The sequence below is a fragment of the Mchenga conophoros genome, linkage group LG20, assembly GCF_057382185.1.
Source record: "Mchenga conophoros isolate Kocher_MC1m ecotype Shallow Benthic linkage group LG20, M_conophoros_male_GT1.1, whole genome shotgun sequence".
Lineage (NCBI taxonomy): Eukaryota > Metazoa > Chordata > Actinopteri > Cichliformes > Cichlidae > Mchenga > Mchenga conophoros.
Window position 1 is genome coordinate 26,658,571 of NC_140545.1, and position 18,535 is coordinate 26,677,105.

General features: G+C 43.1%; 1 protein-coding gene across 3 annotated transcripts; it reads right to left on the reverse strand.

Annotated features, from left to right (window-relative positions):
• Positions 1–2,231: 2,231 nt before the first annotated feature.
• On the reverse strand, positions 2,232–17,022 carry ncoa6 (nuclear receptor coactivator 6). 3 transcript variants are annotated; one of them, XM_085258970.1, is made up of 17 exons: positions 16,917–17,022; positions 13,411–13,748; positions 12,817–12,972; positions 12,549–12,671; positions 12,173–12,295; positions 11,270–12,076; positions 11,022–11,153; positions 8,614–9,910; positions 8,392–8,507; positions 7,600–8,108; positions 7,270–7,506; positions 4,108–7,135; positions 3,693–3,749; positions 3,549–3,579; positions 3,054–3,095; positions 2,672–2,805; positions 2,232–2,581 (listed from the first exon to the last, which is right to left on the reverse strand). In XM_085258970.1, exons 2-17 carry the CDS (start codon positions 13,706–13,708, stop codon positions 2,535–2,537), a joined length of 7,137 nt encoding a protein of 2,378 aa, XP_085115096.1. In that variant the 5' UTR covers positions 13,709–13,748; positions 16,917–17,022; the 3' UTR covers positions 2,232–2,534. The 3 variants fall into 3 exon arrangements, with proteins under 3 accessions (XP_085115096.1, XP_085115095.1, XP_085115097.1); XM_085258969.1 differs by having other exon boundaries at positions 8,392–8,510; XM_085258971.1 differs by lacking the exon at positions 3,054–3,095 and having other exon boundaries at positions 8,392–8,510.
• Positions 17,023–18,535: the final 1,513 nt, after the last annotated feature.

An 18,535-nucleotide genomic window follows, 5' to 3' on the forward strand; every position in this document is an offset into this window, starting at 1 on the left:
AGCACCCCATCTGCAGCCAGCTCCAGGACCAGAACAAGCCCACCAGACAGCAAGTGAAGAAATATGGATGTCAATAACTGGTGAAATTGAATGGTCTTCTTGCCCAAGAAATGAGCCACCCTGCAGAGCTGTTACTGTGATAAGCCAGGGCCAACACGGCTGACAGTTACTCATGTGCAGGACATCAAGTCTTCATTTGAGCTTTTCATCCCAGATCCCATCCAGAAAATTATTCTGGATTGCAGTAATCTAGAAGGAAGGTGTGTTTTTGGAGAGAGGTGGAAGGAGATGGACCAAATTCATCTAAGAACCCCAAAGGCCTACTTTGGGGTTCTTATCCTTGCAGGAGTTTTCAGGTCCAAAGGGGAATCCACCGAATCCCTGTGGGATTCAGAAACCGGCACGAACCTTTCCGTGCATCAATGTCTCTGGAAAACTTCCACAAAATTTCCAGGATTATCTGTTTTTAACCGAGACGACAGACCAGCTCGACGGCAGAGAGACAAGCTAGCTGCCATCAGGACAGTGTGGGATAAGTGTGTGCACCACCTCTCCCTGTTTTACAAACCTGGGCCTAATGTCACCATTGATGAGCAGCTGATCCCATTTAGTTGTGAAACATATTGCTTCACGTGTAAATGTGTTGTGTCTTTCCACTCACTCCACTTGATTATAACTGATTTATTTTTTTTATAACATTTTATAAAAAGAAACAAAAAACGAGAAGCACATTAATTCATAAATGTGATCTAACAAAGGTAAAGGGAAAAAAATAACCATGTTTGCTGTTCATATGGCTTGTAATTGGGATGAAGTAAACATCTGTTGAGTAATTTAACATAAAATTGTTTGATAGAGTTAATTTGGAAAGCCAAAACTCTGGCGGGTCCACCAGACCCATGAACACTGGCTGAGTAACAAAACTATGAACACCACACAAGGGTTAAGCCATGTTTCCGAAGTAACAAAGAGCCGACGGATGGCCTGGATTGCAGAGCAAATATAACGTTTCAGAACACTCCAGCTCACATGTTAGTCTGCTCCAAGCATTTCCACAAAGGTACGTCTTCTGTTGTAGTTGTGATTGTGTAATTTATCTTAATATAATTGTTGATGTAGGTTACAAAGAAGTCTTATATTGATTTGAACTGAATTTGTTGCGCTATGCTGCTTTGTTCACTGTGGCTTTGCGGGCTAATGTTTGTTGTGTTTTGTAGGAAAACCAGCCTACAAAATGCTGGAATGCGATCCACCCTCTGTCAACCGGGGTCATACCGATTGGAAAGCTGCTACCACAGCGGGATTTGATCGGTTAAGACAGAGAGCGATATCAAAACAGCCACGAAGCGTCCCGCATATATGTGCCCAAGTGTTGTATTGAAGCAATCAAGTGATGAATAACGATTTTCCAGTATGTTGTTTTGCAATAGTTTTGTTTTTGTTTTTTTACCGAAGCAGCTAATAAAGCATAATGGAATACAATTTTGCCTCTTTCTTGTAAGATTCTATAATAGAATGAAACAATAATGCCAGTTATAAATAAAAACAATAAATTGAATGAATTACGAAACACTCATTTTATTTATATTAGATCTGAAAATGTTGTGTAATACTACAACCTGAAAAGACGTTGGCCTGTACAGGAGATAAAGGGGAAAAAAACAGCAGCTGTTAAATGGAATAGTCCAAATCACAAAAGTAAACTGGACCTGGGCTTGTTGCAGGGATCTGAAGTTACTAAACATATTGTGAGTGTATGCACTCACACTTAGGACCATATAATAATAAATAGGTGCGTGATGAAAGTTGGGCACCACGCTAACGTCCTTACTCCACTCTGTATGCTCGTATGGGTCTGACCATTTCACTCCTTTGATTTTTTTCCTCGTCCTTTTTTTGCCATTTCGTCAAGTCTGTCTTTGTTTGGACCTGCCGTGTTCTCCGTCGTTTTGTACATAACTGTTTTTGGGGCGAATAAAATGCAGGGATTAAAACCGCAGAATTAATGATTACCGATGCTGGAAATACTAGCGCTTGATGCAGTGTTTTTTTTAAATTTCTGCCACAGGTACCCACAAAACAATGCGCGAAAGTCACGTGGTCTGTCAATCTCTATATAGTTTTACTGGTCTGGCCCGCTTAAACTCAAAGTCTGACATTCCTGTTTAAAGCAACTAAAGAGTGAATTAAGGGCAACACACAGATCAAATGACTCATTTCCACAGAAAAAAAGCGGTAGAAAATTTTATTTGTTTTACATTATACCGTCATGACAAGCTGCACCATCTATCTTCACATGATTAATCCAGCATTTCATATAAAAAGCACATTCACACAAACTGTATGCACACCTAACTACAATCTCACGTGGACACGACAATAGCATGATTCCTTTTAAAACAATCTGTACACAGGTCTCTTCCTCTAGTAAAAATTTATAATCCTGCTCAGAGAAACCATTATCAAGTGATTCACAGCGGGGAAACAAAAACATTTACAGTACATTTCACAGGTAAACACAACTGTAGTCGTGCCTACTTAGACTTCCTTCTCTTGGCCTGCGTGGGGCTCGCTCCAGCTTCTGTCAAAGAGAAGACATGCATTTGTGTCGGGGAAATGGTAGCAGGCACAGCTTGGATATAGTGATTGATACGGTGTCTTTTTTAATTACCTTTCACAGCAGCACTGGTTACAGGCCTGGCCGATCTCTTCCTAAGGCTGCTGTCTGCTACTGGCTCCTCCTCCACCTCTTTCTCAGCCCGGGAGCTGCGCCTGCTTGGCCCTTTGGGCTTCTCCACAGCAGCTCTGGGAGAACAAGATAGAAAAGGGGAAAAAATGGAAAAGAAAAGGAGAACAACACAAGAAAGTGTTACCAAACAGACAACGGTGTGAGTTAACTCTGCTCTAGTCAGAGAAAGATATAATACCAATCAGGACTCTGCTGTTTTTCCTCGTCTACCACAGATACTGTCCATCTTCATCCCGACAGCATCCACTACGCTGACATGATCACTGCTTGTGTCTTTTCAGCACAAACGTGTTAAAATACATACCTTGAGACTAAGTTGATGGGCGCCTTTCTTTTCTTTGCCCATCTGTGATAGAAGTGGAAAAACAGCGGTAAACTATACACTGTGCTGAACAAAACATGGCTTCACTTCCCCCCACCACAACACGACAATCCCCAGGAAAAGAAACATGGCCATAAAGGTCAGTGGGAGAGCTGCAACTTGTTCTGTGATGGGCTGCTCATTGTTCAACCTTTTGACATGCATTAATATAATTATATTGTTGCATGCTTATCATACGTACCCATTGCTGGGGCCATATGGCTCATTGATTTCACCATGTATCCCTCCGTGGCCAAGCAAATGAACTCCCTGAGTTTCAGTGAAGCTTGAAATGTCTAAGCATTTCTTCTTCAAAAGCATCAATCTTAAGATTAGGCCAGCTTTTTCAAAGATCAGCAGTAAGGGACACCTTAAAAACCCTAGCCCGTGACACATTACACAGCAATTAACAAACCATAACAAAGAACATGATCTTACCCCTGTTCAGAACCGGTCGAAGCCTCTTCACCTGAACAAAACAAAAACAGGAATTATTCACGTGCAATTTAAATTCCAATTGCTTATATTCTATTTTAGAGAGAAGTATTTTAACAGCTCAAAAACAAGGATGACAACACTAACCGGTCTTCTCGGTAGCAGTAGGTTCCTGTGACTGTGGAGCTTCTTGTTGAATAGGTGCTGGGAGGTGAAAGAATAAAACAGTTCAATTGACATATCTAAATAAATAACACATTAAAATACACACCACTAACTGTTCACATATGGGCACATATGATATAGCTATGTAATTGTATATAGGGAGCTAAGCAGTGGATTCTTCCCACTATGGGAATCAGTTGCCAGAATATTTGCACAGAGAAACAGCCTTTTTCTATCGAAAAAGACATAAACATTAAACAATACTTCATACATAAGCTAGCATTATACACGTTTTTTGTAACATACAATAAGTGGACCTAAGCACATGACTGACATGTAGTGCATTAAGGTGCTCATCAGCTTCAAAAATTAATGTAGCTCACGGCTGCACGTTTACCTGCTGTGGTCTGAGTGGTTTCAGCAGCTGCTCCAGCTGTTGGGATGGAGGGCTCCACAGCTGTTGCAGGGTCAGACTGGCCTGCTGGAACTCCGCTTGGGTTAGCAGCTGGAGAGGATGTGGTCTGGGAACCCTCGCGAACAGGTCCAGGTGTGGCAAGGGTTGGAATAATGGACGGTACTGGACTTTGCACAAGAGGAACTGTGGAGAGCACAGCTGAAGAAGAAACACCAGTGGGAGTACCAACTACAGCCACAACAGGAGCTTGAGATGTTACAGCTTGCATTGGGGTTGAGACTGAAGCTGGTGCATGTGCTTGAGTCTGGCTTATAATCTGAGTAGGAGCAGTGACTTGACCAGGAACTGGGACTGGAGATGAAACTGCAGATATAGCAAGGGTGTTTTGGGAAACAGCAGTAGTATGGGGGGCTTGTGCTTCAATCTGAATGGCTGGACTAGCAGGAGGATGAAAGACCTGTGGTGGCACAGCCCCTGTGTGCCCCTGTGCAGGCCTTTCCACAGGACTTTGCTGGGAGTCCGCTGTAACAGAAACAGCTACAGCAACCTGTGCAGGCTTACTTCTTAACTGGGCAGTTGGAGATGAAGAAACAGGGCTTTTCCGGACGGTGTTAACAGCCCCAGGACTAGAGCAGGGAAGAGGAGAAGCCAGAGGTGGCTGAAAGGGAGATGCTGAAGGGTTGGGATGAGGAGATGGCTGTGGAACTGGGTGAGATTTTGGAGTAGAAATAGCCTCACCGGGGCTTTCTGTTTTGTTAGCTGCTGGGTTACTTTGAAGACCTAGGGGAGGTGCTGGGGCCGGTGATGACATACTAGTGGCAATCTGAAGCTGTCCAACAGCATTTCTAGTGGGCTGACTGCTGGTCATGTTAGTCCCTGAGGACTGGGTAGAGCTTGGAGCAGCAGAAAGCTGGATATTTGCATTTGACACTTGGATAGACCCCACCATGGTGACTGACTGAGATACCACTGTAGTATTGGGAGCCACAGATGAACTTGGGACCTGGAAAATTGGGTTGATAAATACAGGGGTGGTTGTGATGAACTGAGGAGGTCGGGATGCTGAGCTCTGCTGCCGGATGTCCTGAGGTCTAATGTTCCTGTGAGGGACAGCCACCATAGTTGAAACCATAGATGTGGGCGGCTGTGAAGCAGGGGCAGAAGTGATAGGGTTTGAGGCCACAAACACAGTGATCTGGTTGGGGGAAATGGTGCTAGAAGAGGCAGGGATCTGTATGACTGAGTGTACACTTGTCACAGTTTTAGGACTAGGGCTTGGTTTAGTAGCCGAACCAATTGGGTTTACAGCAGAGCTAGAGTTCGAACTACTACTAACTGTGGACGCAGAACTAATCTGACTGGAAGCAATTGTACTGGGGTTTACACTTGTGGTGGCATTAGTGTTGGTACTGACTGTGTGTGTAGGTGTTGCATTTACATTTGAACTAGGAATGACACCAAGACTGGAAACTGGGTTTTGATTAAGGCTGGGAGTGGTATTGGAGTTCATGCTATTGGGAGGATGTGAACCAGGAACTGAAACAGGCAGTAAGTTAGGACTGCTGGTAGGGACTGGGACAGCAGGTTTGAGTTTAGCTTCGGTTTCTGCAGTATTAGCAACAGACACTGCCACATCTGTGCTTTGGGAATTACTGTGAAGTGGTCTTTCTGGATCAAAAGCAGACTTAGGACTGTCCTTTCCCATTACATCCCTAACAGTACTACTCTGTACGGTTCTCAGGGACATATTTGGAACACCTGTGTTATCCAGTAACTGGTTTAGGGAAGTCGGGGCTGCTCTGATAGCAGGTGAGACCTCGGACTCCTGTACAGGCGCTGAATGCGTCAGCTGCCTATCAACAGTGCAAGCCTGCAGTTCCAAGTCAGTTTTAGGCTGCTGAGGTGCAGGCAGACGAGGGCTAGTCATTCTGGGTGCTGATAACTCCCTTAAAGGCTGTGGCTGTGACTGAGACTGTGGTATCTGTCGCTGCTCTGCTGTTATCATTCCCTGACTATCCCTGACTCCATCAGCAGGGTTACCTTGAATTCCATGAAGGTTGCTCTGGGTCTGCTGCGCCTCCATGGAACCAGTCACTTGTGAAGCCATAGATACTGGACTTGGAGGTACTGAGGTAGGGCTTAGCATCATTGTTTGCCCCTGAGGACTGACCAACTGCTGCTGGTGTGGAGGGCCAGTGACAGCCATTTTTGCCCCTTTCTGTCTTCCTGGACTCGGGGTGGCTGACTTACGACTAGAGGCTGGGCTTGACCTCCTACTATTGCTGGGACTTGCCCTCTTACCCTGCACTCCAGCTGGTTTGTCCTGTTTAGCACCTACCATCCCAGTACCAGAACCAGCAGAAAATGCCTGCTGATTGTTGTTAGTGTTATTTCCACCAGCACTGCCATTGTTGTTTCCTGGTAAAGTTAGGTTAGGAGGTGCCTGTCCAATGGCTTTCAGAGTTGTTGGATTAAGACCTTGCTGATCAAATCCCCTGTTTAGGTTTGGCTGCCTTGGAGGCAAAGGAATGTTAATTTTGGGAGGAAAAAGCCCTGCAATAGAGGCATTTAGCCTCTCGGGTGAAAGGTTAATTTCTGAGGGTTCAGTACTGGGTGGACGATTGGTTGGGGTGAGGGGATGGTGGTATGGTCTGGGGCTGGCTCTGTTGGGGGTTTTAGGTCTTGAACTCTGTGAGGTTGTGGGGACATTGGGGAAATGAAGACCAGGCATGGGACCTCCTTGTTGAGGTTGAGTGGGTAACTGCTGCTGAGGACTAGCTCCAGTATGCTGGGGCATTTGCGCTGAACCAGGGACTTGCTTCATCATGTGAGTGTTGGAGGCCTGATTGCCCACAATCTGTTGAGTGCCATTTCCTGGTTGTCCCCCCATTTCTGGGCCACCAGGTCTGTCCTGCTTTGAGTGGGCACCTGAAGGGGCTTCTTCAGATCCAGTTCCTTGGGGAGCCTGTCCTGCATCAGAATGGGACATTCGTCGTGCAGCCCCTGCAAGCTAAAAAGTAGAGAGGAAAAACAAAGGCAAATTGTTCATATTACATCTTTGCACTCCAAACTTAAATGCTAAAAAAAAAAAAATAGATGAGAATTTCAGCACTATGTTAATGTATGTCCCAACAGGGCCCTCACCTGTGGGTTCACTATCAGGGGCATTCCTCTGGCTTTGTCAGGTGATGGTGGCACCCCTCCAGGTCCTTGAAGGCTGATCATCACAGGCATGTTGCCTTGCTGTGAGACAGGATGTCTTTGCACCTCAGTTTGATTGCCCATTCCTCGGGGAGGTAGCTGCCCTCCTGGAGGGATGGGCATACGATTCTTCGCCTGCTCCTGCTGCATCTTCAGCATCATCATCATCTGCTGTTGTTGCTAGAAAGAAACATGAGGCTCACTGCTAAGTATGAACTGACATATTGTTATGCTAATACCAAAAATTATCACCAATGTACATAACTTTATTACCTGCTGTTGCAGGTGTGGTTGCTGTTGTGGTTGCTGCTGTAGCTGATGAGGGTGCATTTGGGGCTGGCCTTGACCTGTAGTCTGCTGTCCTGTCATTCCCTGCTGTCCTTGTGCATTCTGGAGACCTTGTATCTGTTGCATGTGTTGCATCTGCTGCTGCTGCAACTGTTGCTGCTGCTGCAACTGTTGCTGCTGTTGCTGTAACTGTTGCTGCTGCTGCAACTGTTGCTGCTGTTGCTGTATTTGCTGTTGCATTTGCTGCTGCTGATGCTGCATTTGTTGTTGCTGCATCTGCTGTTGTTGTATGTGCTGCATCTGTTGTTGTTGTTGCTGTGATGGTGGTTGTTGTTGCTGCTGCTGCATCTGCTGTTGTTGTTGCTGTGATGGTGGTTGTTGTTGCTGCTGCTGCTGTTGTTGTTGCTGCGATGGTGGTTGTTGTTGTTGCTGCTGCATAAATTGCATGGGTACTTGCTGCAATACTCTTTGATCTCCAGGCTGGCCAGGAAAGCCTAAGTAAAAGCATAAAAAGATTCACAAACAAACAAACAAACAAACAAACAAACATATATATACATATATATATATATATATATGTATGTATATATATATATATATATATATATATATATATATGTATGTATATATATATATATATATTTTTTTTTTTTTTTTTTTTTTTTAAAGATGCAGTAAAAAAAGTTTACTGCAAATAAATAAAGTTAGGGTATTTACCCTGGACTGAATGCAACTTAAATGTGCACAAAATAACTAGAAATGTATGTTGCTATTTACCTCCAGGCCTGTTAGCAAATTCAGGGTGTTTCTGGCCTGCGTTGTCTAAGCCCATACCATGTTCACCACCAAGATTTGGCAGTTCAGCATCCTCCATGCCAGCAGCCACTTCAAGACTACTAAGAAGAGAAAGAAATTGTTGAACAATTAGACAATTAACCAATGAGTGATGAAAATAAATTGCATCCCATGGCAAAAACTGTTACAAGTACAAATTATTACCCAAGTCCCTCTACTTGCTGTTGACCTTCTCCCTCTTTGGGCTTCTTCTTGCGTGCTGGCTTCTTCTTTTTGGGTTTGGCTGGATTTCCCCCACCTGCTCCTTGTTTTCCTCCTGGTCCAAATTGGCTGGCTGAAATATCACTCTGCAGCAGATTGACCAGCAGTGGGCTAGTCAGTGTAACATCTTTGCTAACAGGAAAGCCACCTGGCTGTCCACAAGGTCCTGCAATCTGCATCTGACCTGGAAACTGTGAGTTGAAATTCATGCCATGACCTGGAAAGTGCCCATTTCCCATCTGCATGTGCTGGGGGCCTCCCATCATGCTTTGCTGTTGCTGTGCCTGCATATCAGGAACCATTTGTTGTACTCCCAAATCTCCTGTCCCACTGTTTGGATCCCCCATGGCATGTGGATGTTGCTGAGCTGCCTGTTGTTGTTGTTGCTGCTGCTGCTGTTGCATCATGGCTTGTTGTTGCTTCTGCTGCTGTTGTAACTGCTGCTGTTGCAACTGTTGTTGAATGAGAGGGTGCCCTGAAGGCAGTCTCATCTGTTGCCCATGCATGCCCATAACTTGATTAGGATTTCCAGCAACAGGAACCTGCTGAGACTGTTGCTGATTCATCTGCTGGTGCTGCTGTTGCTGTTGCAGCTGCTGTTGCAGCTGGTGTTGTTGCATTTGCTGCTGCTGAAGTTGAGCCATTTGTTGTTGTTGCTGTGGAGTCATCTGCTGTGGGCCAACCTGACCCTGGAACTGAGCCATGTTACCTGGTACATTTGGAGAAGGGCCACGCATCATCTGCCCAGGCATAACCCCGGCTGGCATCTTGCCCCCGAAAGCCTGCTTGTTGCCTTGCATCTGGTTGGCAACCATTTGTTCCATCATTGAGTTTTGTTGCTGCTGTTGTTGTTGCTGCTGCTGCTGCAGGAGCATGGCCTGGTGCCCTTGGCCTCCAACCATCTGACCCTGCCCATGCATCACCCCCTGGCCTTGCTGAGGCATCATCTGCTTGGGTGGGGTCATCCCTCCTCTCTGCCCTTGATTGATGGGCCTTGAGAGGACAGTCTGACCTGCACCCTGGCCTTGAACCATCTGGCTGGGGGAGGAGGACACAGGCTGGGCCTGATGCTGGAGGCCCATCATCTGGGTCTGGAGGCCAGGCTGTTGCTGGCCCATACTAGGCCCAGCAGTTGTACCAGGTGCTGAACCTGCCATGCTACTTTGAACACCCATAACATTAGGTGGAGCATGGGGTGGTCCCTGCATTGAGTTTGGTGTAGAGGATGATGGTTGAGCTCCTAATGCAAAATGGGTTGGGGAGGGACATAAAGACAATAACTTAATGGATTTCATGTGAGGTAATCAGCTATTATGCCTTCTGCTAACTGCACACAGAGCCATGCTTTGTTAAATTAGATTATAAAGTGTCCAGAGATAAGTTACTATTAGTCTACTATAAGTCACCTACTATTATGTGAAAGGTGTAGTTAATTTGTTTGACATGAAGTTCACACAAAAACTACCATATCTTTCATCTGAATTGCTGGAGAAGTGAAACATGTCCAAAGGAAGAGTCGATTAAATTTTGGTGTGAATTCTCATCACTTTCTTTAAAGCCCCAGTTGCCGATTCGGTCTGCGACGAATCGGCAACCACTGATTACTAGGGAAAATGTGTTATCGCTTATGCCAACCACCTAGGTTGCTGAGTTGCTACGGGCTTGCTGATGGGTCTCTAGGCCTGCTTGACAAAATGGAGCACTGGCTTTTTGCAGAGTTAAGATCGTGCTCTTATTCAATGTGTCAGTCTTATGCATGTTGCACTGACACTGACAAATACATTCTCATCTTTATCAGAAACGGCACAGGTGGATCCATAGCATAAATAATTTAAAATACATTACTCTAATATTTTAATGAAAAACTTGATAAAAAAAAAAAGCCAAATTGTGACTTGGTCTTAACAAGGGTAAACAGAATACATTACTCTTAACAAAAAGGAAAATAGATTAAGCTACTTACTGATGCCATTTTTTTAATGAACCCTTTTATTTTAGTATAAATGGCACTGTATGGCCTGCCGACCGCTATTAAGTTTGTCAAAATCAAAGTTAAGGCCTATAATGAATTTATTGCTATTTATTATACATTATTGCATTATTATACATTATTAACTATTTTAAGCTGTTTCTCAGTGATCTAATAATGCTAAACTACAAACTCTGCAACTATACGCTCTAACAATACAAATATATTTATTAAATGTAAAAAATTCTGATTGTCTTAACAGTTTAATGGCCAAAAGAAAATAAATAACTATATAAAAGACGCCCATGTATTAGAAAAGCAGATAACTGTGTTGCACCTAAGACATAAATCCCACATGTGTGCAGTGTTGTAGACATTTTACCTGTGTGAGCCATTGCTTGGCTGCTCTGTAGCTGCTGGCCGGGGCCTCCAACAGGGGTTCCTGGAGTGCTAGCACTCACCTGACCTTGAACAAAGTTTGGGGTTGGAAAGCCTATGGGTCGCTTTGGCATACCTGCATATATAAAACATTTTGATATTTTAGACATCTTAGAACCAAATACGTAATGTTTTTCTGATAACCAAAAACGTGTTTTTAGTGTGACAATAAATAATTATGAAGCATCTCACCTGGGTGAACTTGGGCCCCAGGCTGTCCATGCTGGGGCATTCCCATGAATGCCTGTTGCATGTTACCCTGTTGACTGAGGGCTGCCCTTCCTGGTGAACCTATACCCTGGGGGAAGCCCTGTGGAGTTGTAGGTCTCTGAGCCATCATAGGTGGTGTCCCTGGTGAACCCTGCTGAAAAGGAGATGAGGACGAACCAGGGGATTTGGCAGTGAGGTTACCCTGTGGTCCAGTAGTTGGTGGTAGGGGTGGAGGGGGTCTTGGTGGCCCTGCAACACCAGTGGCAGGCTGTTGACCTTTAGGCTGGGGAGCAGCAAACTGACCCATTCCAGCCTGTTGTTGTTGTTGCTGTAATTGTCCCTGTCCCATCGCACCGAATACCTGCCCAGCCTGCTGGCTGCCAACTGGGTAGGGGGGCGGAGGATGACTGGGGGTCTGAACTGTAGCAAGGGAAGGTGGGCGTTGAACCATCTGTGCTTGGGGTGGGGGCTTTCTCCAGGCAGGGCCTCCTTGGGCTGTGGGTGGTTGGAGGACACCAGGAGGCAACTGATTCCAGCCAGAGGGCGCAGCCATCTGGCCTGATTGGTTGAATGGAGGTCTAGGTCCAAGTTGGGAGAGCTGAGCCTGTTGCTGCTGGTGATGCTGATGTTGTAGCTGCTGCAGTGCAGCAGGATTGAGCGGTCTCCCAGCCTGTAGAGCCTGCATGTGATGTGCAGCTTGAGGAGGCATGGGGCCTGAGCCATGGGGACCAGCCTGTTGGTGCTGAAGCTGTTGCTGCTGTTGGACTGACATCATTGGATCCATCGCATCTGTGAGTCAGGAAGGTGCAATTTTTCCTGTTACAGTACAGTATAAAATGCAACATATCCTAAAATGCAACATGTAGAGAAATAAGAAACCTGAACCTGTTTGTGAAGGTGGTCTCTGAAGTCGAGGGTGGATCTGTCCACTACTACTTGGTAACATAGTCTGACCTACCATGCCAGGCCCTGGAGGAACCATTGATGGATTAGCCATTCGAACCCCTCCTAGAGGAAATATAAGCATATTTATTCATTATGAAATACAAAAATAAAAATAATACAAAAATGTGTAAATACTTCTTTGAAAACAAAACAAATTCACAATTACTAACAAGACCACATTAGGGATAACAAGAACCAAAAACGAAGTATCCAATACAAATTGTAATTTATTCAAAAAACTAGTAAAAGAAATATTAAACAAATTTTCAAGAACTTCCTATGGCTACTCTGTGTGTTAATTTGAGTAAAGTAATACCTGGACCAGGCTGACCAGGAAAACCAGCATCCATTCTTATCTGACCAGGTGCACCCATTGGTCCATTCACCCTGACTTCTTGTCCTCGATTTGGTCCCATAGCCACATTGATGGCACCTTCCCCTGAACATCAATGGACAGAAACAATAAGTAACTTAATCTGTACAGAAAGTCCTGTTTGCATGCTTTATATTGAAGTGCCATCGACAAAAATGGTCTCATGCATCCTGCTTTGACGTGCAGTGAACCGTGAGGACTGTGCCGTTACCTTCTATCTGGACAGAGAGAATCCCCAGGTCTCTGAGCTGCTGCTGGTTGTTCTGGGCCAACAGACGGAGACGCTCAGCAGCATCCCGAGGAATGTTGAAGGTAACCCGCACACTGTTCCACGGCTCCACATGCTGTGGTTGAAGCCGCTCAGGGCCTAGAGGAGCAATAATTAATGAGGTGGTCTTGCAATTACAGTGCACAGAAGGGAATTTTTTTTCTGGTTATTGGGGGGGAAAGACCAGGACACAAATGGTAACATGTCTGCATTTGCAATCCTTGTAAAACTTGTTTTACAAGACAGAATCAAAGTCAGTGTACCATAGATCGTTAAAGATTCATCACATTAGAATGCCATTTTATATTGTCAAGTGTCAACAGACCCCTAAGAGTCAACATTACAATCAGAAACATGGAAAGATCCAAGTGGATTCTGCTCAAGACTGATATAAATGCAGACATCAGTAGAAACAACTTTCAGTAGCACTTGAAAGTTTGCATTTGTTCATCTATTAATGAGCAGCTTTTTAAAATGCAAATTGTCAAACACAAATAACTTTTTCAAAATAAAAGCATTAAAGGAAATAGAACTAACCCATATCAAGCACGTTTGGTATCCCTCTGAGGATTGTCTCAAGTTTCTGAATGAAGTCTTCATCATCCATATTTCCTTGAAAGGCAACAAAGACTGTAAAATCTTCTCCCTCCCCACTTTTTCCTTCCCCGCCATCGTGGTTCTCAAGTTTCTCTTCTTCTGTTACTGTGCTTTCATGGCAACTGTCAGCATCCTCTCCTGCATCATCCCCAACACCAGAGTCCCTGTCGGATTCATTATCAGCCTCTAGGTACTCCGTCCTCTGGGATGTCTCAGGTGGGGTGCGGTGGTGTGCCATCCTCCCTTCTTAGTAGGAGTGGCGTATGAGCTGTTTTATGCTGCAATCACACATTAGACATAGATTAAGAGTATAATAGGGTAGGCCTGACACAAAGTTTATGTTAAGCCACATGATGCCTGATAGACAGTATACAGCCAATTATTTTATTTTACATTTTAACTATTTTAACTGATATGTGACCTCTGTTGAAACCCAAACCAAACTAACTACACTGGTTCAGAAAAAAGATTAAATACATAAATAATCCCAAATTCATTTTATAATCCAAAATGTCTCAGTTGAAAAAATAAAATAAACTGGACAGCATCAGTGTTTGTGACAAATAACTGAAAATGTGAGTTATAATTGAATTTTTTTAAATATGTATTATATATTAGTATAATATATATGCTTGATGGCTCAGCTGTAGGTGGTAGGCACCAATCTTAAAGGGAAACAAGGTAAGGACACAAAGTTCTATGAAAAAGAGTTGCGTGACCCCTCATTTGTTTATATTTTCTTTGGAAACACTACACAAAAAGGCCCTGGCCTGATGGTAGATTTAAACTCAGGCCCTTCTTGCTGTGAGGTAACAAATGCTAACCGCTGTCACATTGAGCAGTTTCTGAGTGGAGTTTACATGTTCTCCCCACATCTGTGTGAGTTCTTTCTGGGTACTCTGGCTTCCCCCTACAGTCCAAAGACATGCAGTTAGGTTTGGTTAACTAGTAATATGGTAATTCTAAATTGTCCATAGTGTGAATTTGAGTGTGAATGATTGTCTGTCTCTCTGTCTGTCCTGCGACAGACTGGCAACCTATCCAAGGCGTACTCAGTCTGTAGCCCTATCGCAGGTTGGGATAGGCTCCAGAACCCCCAACAACCCTGCTAAGTGGACGAAAATAGAAGGATGGAGCTACACTTGCTTTTATTTTTTTTAAGTGGTCTCCAGCAATAGTTCTCCAGGCTTTCTGAAGGTCTTTCAAAGATTTTCACTGGTCTTTGGCTTTTTCATTCACTGTCCATGACCATTTCAGAAGAATGTGGTTTTATTTGTGAAGTCAATTAACACTGACCTATGAATCATTCAAACATAAAAAGGCACCTAACTAAAGGAATGACCCGTGTTGTGTCTACACATAACAAACAGCAAAGAACCTGTCTAAAATGTATCTTAAGGCACTTTGTTGCAAGCAGCCTGTTGCAAAAACATAATTTGTTCCCAGGAGACATCTTGTTTTGTTTGAGGTGAAACAAAAAAACTGTCCTTAAAAATCTGGGGTACAACAGAAGTGACAGGGCTAAACTGAACTACATATTGCAAAAAAACAGTACCATTCTTAAGGAAAGGGAAAAGAGGAAAAAAGGCAGTGGTATGCCAAATTACGCCTGAAATGGACCAAAAATTAGAGTGATGAACTCACAGATTGATGAACCGAAATTTGAAAGTTCTGCAGGGCTCTAGAGTGCAACCAATTTGGTCGCACATGCGACCTAATTTCTTAATGGTGTGACTAAAAAAAAATTGGGTTAGGCTAGGTTGCACCAGTGCGACCAACCATTCGAGTAAATAAAAAAAAGTCTCTGCGTGGTCAGCAACAGACACACATTATGCCCATATCGTGGTCTAAACCAATCAGAGATAGTCAAGGGTGCAGGACCTCTCTGATTGGCCGTGGTCCAGATATTCCTGTAGGCCTACGTGTGTGTGTGTACATTTGAAAGTGCAGGTGGATAGAAAGGGGTAAGTAGCCTAGGCCCGATAGAAGTGGATGTAGCTGTGGGTAATGAGAAAAGATGAAAAGAACGCTTGATAACTTCTTCGTTAAGTTAAGGCCCGATCCGTCCAAAATTCATAGCCAGTGTTCTGACACGGACCCATCATCCTCTCAGGTTATGTCTAATACTGGTCTGGAGACGGCATCAGATAATGAGCCACATACGATCAACTCCGGGCCAGAGCCTACTGAAAGTAAAAGGGGGAAAGTGTATACATTTCGAAGAGAGTGGCTTGACCAGTTTCCCTGATAAGATACAGTAAAGCTAACAACATGATGCACTGCAATGGAGGATAGTCCATAAGCTATCAAGCTGTTCTTTTGTGCTGATCCACCTAAAAAAAAAAAAAGTTAGACGCACCAGTGCAACCTGGCAAAAGGCTAGTCTACAGCCCTGTTCTGTGTCAAATGGCAGATAATGTATGGGAGAAGTCAGGAGAGAAAAAAGTATCTACAACCATCTGTCAAACACGGTGGACCACTCTGTCTTGGTTTAGGGCTGCATTGAGGAAAAGCACCGTCAGATTTTGATCCACTATACAATAGCATGGTGGCATGGTTGTTAGCTCTGTTCCATAGACCTATTCCTAAAGGCTACTTAAGGAAATTACTTGCCTAAAAGAAAGCTTGCCTAAGAGTTCAGGCTGTGTTGAAGAATAAACGTGGTCATATCAGATGTTGACTTTCAAGCTTTTTAGAATTGTACAAACTCTGCTTTCACCTCATATACTGTATTTTTCCACATGTTTAACTAAATCTCTGCACCATTTCTCAAGCAAACTGAACAGAAATGAGTAGTGGCTCAAGACAATAGCACAGTACAGCAAAGACCTATAAATTCCCGTCAAGTATGTAAATGGCCATCATTGCAAATCATACGTTAACACACCTGTAATACAATGACGTCACTTTGACCGGTGATGGTGAAGTTATTATCGAAGACATGTCAAATAACAGAAGATTGTTCTGTAAGAGGTACAGTTATTTGAAGTATAGGTTAATTTCCATCACTGCCAATTAAAGTGTTACAACACATAAATTTACTGCCATGAACCGTAACTTGCTTTACATCAACGGCCCAGCCGTGGCACAGGCCTTAGCGCAAACATACCGTAAGCTAACGTAAAGCGATCAAAATCCGCAGGGCGACCACAGATTGCCCATATCCTATGCTGCTATGCATTTTCTTGGCCTCTTGAGCACATTTAATAGCCGAAAGTAACACGGCTTTCACCACACTGTGAAAGACGTCAAAATTAACGTCAAGGCTGTTCCCCCTGGCTTCTCCATAGGCTCCAGTTAGCGATCGTTAGCTACGTTAGCTGGTTAGCACAGAAGGTAATTCAGCATGAATGCATTGAAACGCAATGCATTAGCTTTCCAATTCCCTAAGTTTAGCTTACAACATATGATAAGTAAAATAGGCGTAAGAAAAGCAAAAGCCTTACCACATATATTCATCTGAAAATAAGTTGAAGCAGTCGGCATCTGCTTGCTAGATTAGCTAACAAAACATGAATCAAATACAGTGTAAATTTACAGCAAGTTACAACTTCCGGCGATGATTTTCAAAATAAAAACAGAGGAAGTAACAACGTTTTTTGTAATAAAGGTAACTGAAGTAAATAAAAATAATTTACATCATTCTAAAATTGTAATAATAATAATAAATATTATTATTTTATAATTCGGTTTTGTAAAATACCAGCTGAATAATTTTAAATGGGCATTTTCTGTCAAATAGAGTAGTGGGGTTGTCACTACTTGTTACTACCACATTAGAAAGCACTATGGAATTCTGTCAGTATCACACATTTGCACTTGTATCTTGTAATTTTAATTGGTGCGACTATTTTTTGTTTTGTTTTGGTATTAAAAGATCCCATAATATTAGTAATTAAAAATAGACACTTATTAAAAAGCTCAAAGCAGTAGCTTTGCTTTGAAACAGTTTTTCACAAGCCGTGGTGGTAGAAAAGTTAAAATGTTTAACAAGAGGTCAGTTGGGGATGGTTGTCTCACTGGTCTTAGGGTTGGTTCTCACAGGTATGACAAATCTTTTTGTTTGTTGGTTGGCAGAATGGTTTGTGTTAAGTCATGCACAAATAGCCAGACCAATTTGTTGTCTGAAAAAAATAATCTCACAAATATTGTACCAGTCCAGGGGTGTACATTTGTCATAATTGACCTGGGTAAGTTACAGGGTTGCTAGATCTTTAGAACTTTAAAATACATCTCTTTCCTTACATGTATAACTGAGCATCCATCCAGACTTTCATTCTTCTTCTGACATGTTTACACTGACTTGTTTACTATTCCGTAGATTACCTGTGGTAAAAATCCTGCACAAAAAGATTTTAAAAAGATTCTGGCTGTTTTAATGATATCAGTGATACAAAACTTCAGAATACACTCATGAATGTGGAATCTGTTCTCATTTGTTTTTGTGGCTTTAATAAAGGTTACATTGTCAAAACACTGCAAATTCCTAATTTTAACTGCTCATATGTAGAATAAGTCACAATAATTATCACTGCTTCAAATTCACAGTTTAAATACACAGAACACTAGGTGGTGTTCAAACTTATTGATGGCTCTATCTGAAAGGCAGAAAACCCCCTCACAACATTACACATTCTTTTTTTAATCACAATTTTTATTGAAACCCAATTAATAACTATAGGTACAACCAAACCTGCTATGGGGTTGGTTGTCACAAAGTGTCAGTGCTGGTGATGGTTAATTACGTTTTGTTGCAATTAATTGCAAAAATGAGAAGGACACACATTTTGATTGAACAAAGGAATGGTTACTGAAGGAGTACTGAAAGAGCAGTTTGTGCAAGAGAAAAGCATGTGACAACCAACCCTGGTCTACCAGGGTCTACCTTATTCCTTCAGTTTTTGGTCAAATACAGTACAGTACAGTACAAAAGCCTTGACCCACCCCTCATTTCTTTATACTTTGCTTGGAAAATGTTTGCTTTCATGCATCCATATAACTCTTTGCCACTGATTTTCAGTTCAGGTCTTGCATAATTTGACATCCCTCAGCATTTTCTCCCCAT